Source organism: Dendrobium catenatum, unplaced genomic scaffold (genome assembly GCF_001605985.2).
Source record: "Dendrobium catenatum unplaced genomic scaffold, ASM160598v2 fragScaff_scaffold_557, whole genome shotgun sequence".
NCBI classification, from domain to species: Eukaryota; Viridiplantae; Streptophyta; class Magnoliopsida; order Asparagales; family Orchidaceae; genus Dendrobium; species Dendrobium catenatum.
The window spans coordinates 613,563-617,335 of NW_021319019.1; the positions used below are offsets into that span (position 1 = coordinate 613,563).

Below are 3,773 nucleotides of genomic sequence, written 5' to 3' on the forward strand. Positions count from 1 at the left end.
ACAAATCTTTAGTGATAATGGAATTATCATAGAAGTTTTATAGGAAATTATTTATAGAATTAATTAATTCAATCACATTAATAGAGATTTATATTCAGAAAAATCAGGCAGAGATAATAAAATTCTGAGAGAAAATTGAATAAGAGAATTCTTAAAAATTTTCCTATCAAAATTTTCAGAATTTTATGCAACAACCCAAACATTTTTATTGTAATTCTTGTTTTCTAAATAATGTGAGGATATATACTAAAAAAAAACTCTGCTTAAACATTCATGAACCTAAATTATTTAATTAGATGAACTAAAAAATTTTCCTAAAATAAACAACACTCTCTCAAATTCGATCCGGCCACATATTAATGTGTAATCCAAATGATTTTTTTCTTAGTACTATAGCATTAATCTTCTAAAAATAAGTCTCCATTAAACAAAATAGTGAAAATACTTACAAACACCGACCTAAACATTAAAAAATATATATATTTAGAAAATCTCTTTATAACAATATCCATAAGAACTAATAGATTATTTTTTATCCCCCTCAATCCCCATATCTCCACCATCACCTTTCCCTTCCTCCTCTCCTTCCTCCCCATCATCATCTTCTTCCTCCTCCTCCCCTTCCTCTCCCACACCAAGCGACTCCACTATATGCGGCGCATGCCCGCCGCCAAACGACCGCACATGATCCTTCAGCGACCGCTTGTGCTTGAAGTCAGAGCCACAGATACAAAACCATAGCTTCCCACAGTTCTTCTCGTGCGTTCGCCAATCTCCGCGCACCGCGAACGATTTCCCGCAGCGCCGGCAAGCAAAGGGTCGAGCGCCATGCTTGCGCTTGTAGTGAGTTTGAAGGGTTCTGAAGTCTTTGAGAGGGCGAGAGCGTGGATGGTCAATGTTGTTCTTGCAACCTTCAGCGCAGCAGTAGCATGGAAGGCGCATCATGGATGCTGGAGTTACCTTTGCTGTTGCTCCGCGTAGAGAATCAGAGCCTTTTCTGTATTGTGATCCATGTCCCCACATATGCATCTGTGGAGATTTGTTAGTTGGATATGATTAATTTTTGGTGTTCAGAGAAAATGTTTAAGAAAACTTTGTTGTCTCAGATAAATATTATATATATATAGAATGCATGAGAGAAATATAAGTGTTTTCAGATGTACTGAACTCCCAATATATTTGCTTGTGAATAAGTCTAATTGTTTATGTATAAAATTTTTTGAAAATATTTTGAGAAAAAATCACATTAGAATATTCTAATCAAAACCTTAATCAAGATAAATTTAAAATATTTTGATATGTTTTAAAATAAATATAATATATAAAGTAATATTGCACTCACATTAAAGCAGAAATAAAAGATTTTGAAATCTATCTGATCATTTATCAGTCAGAATATCTTATACAAAAATCTTTCATATATTTTGTCAGAATTTTTTTATTATTTTGTAATGCCAAATCAAAACAGTAACAAATAAATCACTTTTATACGATACAATGTGCGTACGCTAGGCAAATTTATTACTATAAAGGAAACTTGAGACTTCCATTTTTCATTTTATTTTTCAGACAGATCTTCGCATTTGTTGCAAATTTAGTAGCTATCAGCATTTTTAAGCTTGACTAGACTGTAGGGAGATTAAGATTTTGTTTGGGAAGATTTTTTTATTGCTTCTTTATTTTTTATACTAAAAATTTGTTTTAAGAAACAGGAAGAAAGTCGTCCTAAACAAAGCCTAAATTTTCAACAATTTTGCTTCTTTATTCACTTATAAGGCTTCACTTGTAATGTAAATTTTCATAAATATTATTCTTTTTACCATCATTCATTTTACAATCTTATTTCTCTCGTTTTTTTACCAAAAATTGTGAAACTATGCAGAACAAATTACTCTTTATCAACCCTACAGTTGCAAAAGTTGAAACAAATATTCAACTAAAATTTCTGAAGCAGATTAAGCCATGGCTTAGTAATGTTCTTAGCTAAATATTAAACTTACAATCGTCATGCTATGCAGAAATTAAGTCTAAAATCCAGCAGATTCTATAGTTTGAAGGTAAGTCAATTAGGTCATTCATAGGCCATAATTTGTGAGAGTTTGGGATTAAATCCGTTCAAAATATTCTACAAGCAAATCGCTGAGGATAAATCTCAGACCTTTTTTCCATACTTTCAAAAACAAAAGAAAATTTTGTTTGAAGGCTTTAAAGCAACGTAAAATGACACTGAAAGAGAGATAAATAATCTGCTAAGCTAGCCAGTACAGAACATGTTGGTGCAGAAATAGAACCTCATATTTCGAAGAGGAGAGCCTAAACAAAACCTAAATGAAAGCTGAATGAATCACAGCTAACTATTTATACATAGAGCAACTGAATTAGGATTTAAGCTAAGAGAGCCAAAAATTCATCTTAAATTTAGGAGGATGATCTGGTCATTCTTAGTTTACATAATTATATAAAAAAAGTAGTTTATGCGACGTAAAGGGGGAGCGCTGCCGCTGGTTCTTCACTGTTGAAGAAAAAATTTGTCGGGAGGAAGAACTGTTCATTCTTAATAATTTACACAAATATTTAAAAGGTTCATCGGAACGTAAAGTGCTGGCTCTACCGTTGGTTTTTCACTGTATGGAAAACAAAAAGCCTCAGGATCTCCTTCACTCAAAATTCCTTCTTTTTTTAAATACAATAACGCAGCAGTATATTTGTTATTAAATATATTTTTCATAATTTCTCTTGAATTTAGTTAATTTAAATCAGAGGCAGATCTAAAGTGGAGGCACATAACTCCTCTCGTTAAGATCTCATCAAGCTGCCTCTTCACCTTTACTTTTTAGCTTAATTATAGCTTAAGATTGAAATATTTGTAGAACTAAAAAGAAAGAAAATAGAGCTATAAAATATAATTCCGAATGATTTGGTGAAATCTATGACAGATTTCCGAAGTAATTGATGACTTGTTATTAACATTTCAAAGAATTGCAGCTAATATTGCAGTCTAAAATAAAGATTAAAATAATGAAAAATCTCAACTTAACCTAACAGTTGAGAGCTTTAACCCCAATCATGAAGATCATGAGTTCAAGAACCTATTTATTCGTGTATTATGAGCATTTTATCATTAAATTAACCGTTTCTTTTGTCCCACACCGTACATATATAACTAGAGAGTACCAAGCTAGGCTAGCTTAGAAGCGAACCTGCATATTGTTAAACCGGTTGAAAGTTTTGTTGCACACGGCGCAGGAGAACTGTGTGGCGCCTACTAGTATCTCGGCGGCTGATGGAATCCAGTACTGGCTCGGCGGATTCCCCCCGCCGGAGCTACCATTGACAGCCGCCGCCCCGCCTCCCACAGAGCTCGGCAGGCCGATGGACAGCGCAACCGTCACGCCTCCATCATCCTTATCCTGCAACAAGGAGCCCGACCGCAGCCATTGAGATGAAGAGGTCGAAGAAGCTGGGCTCGGTTTCTGCTGGCCAGGCGGCCACAGGGTGAGCAATAGGATGGAGTCGTCTTCTTCCATGGAAGCTTGGAGCGGATTCATAGTTGATAGGCAGAGGAGGATGTGAGGGGGGAGGGTATTTATATAGGAGGGAGAGAAGGAGAGAAATGATTGAAGGTGGGGGAGAGAGGGGGACATGCACGTGCGATGAGGGTGATTGGATGGGTTTTGGCGTGATTATCTCCGGAGGAGACAAAGGCCGGCAAAGGTGGAGTGGAGTTGGTGGGGCCCGCATGACCCGGCGAGGTGAGAGGGACCCACGGCCCG

At 36.0% G+C, this 3,773-nt stretch overlaps 1 protein-coding gene across 1 annotated transcript; it reads right to left on the bottom strand.

The window, feature by feature from the left end:
* Positions 1–525: 525 nt before the first annotated feature.
* Positions 526–3,548, bottom strand: LOC110102211 (zinc finger protein WIP6). Its single transcript, XM_020830435.1, has 2 exons — positions 3,201–3,548; positions 526–1,029 (listed from the first exon to the last, which is right to left on the bottom strand). The coding sequence occupies exons 1-2, from the start codon at positions 3,546–3,548 to the stop codon at positions 526–528; spliced, it is 852 nt and encodes a 283-aa protein (XP_020686094.1).
* Positions 3,549–3,773: the final 225 nt, after the last annotated feature.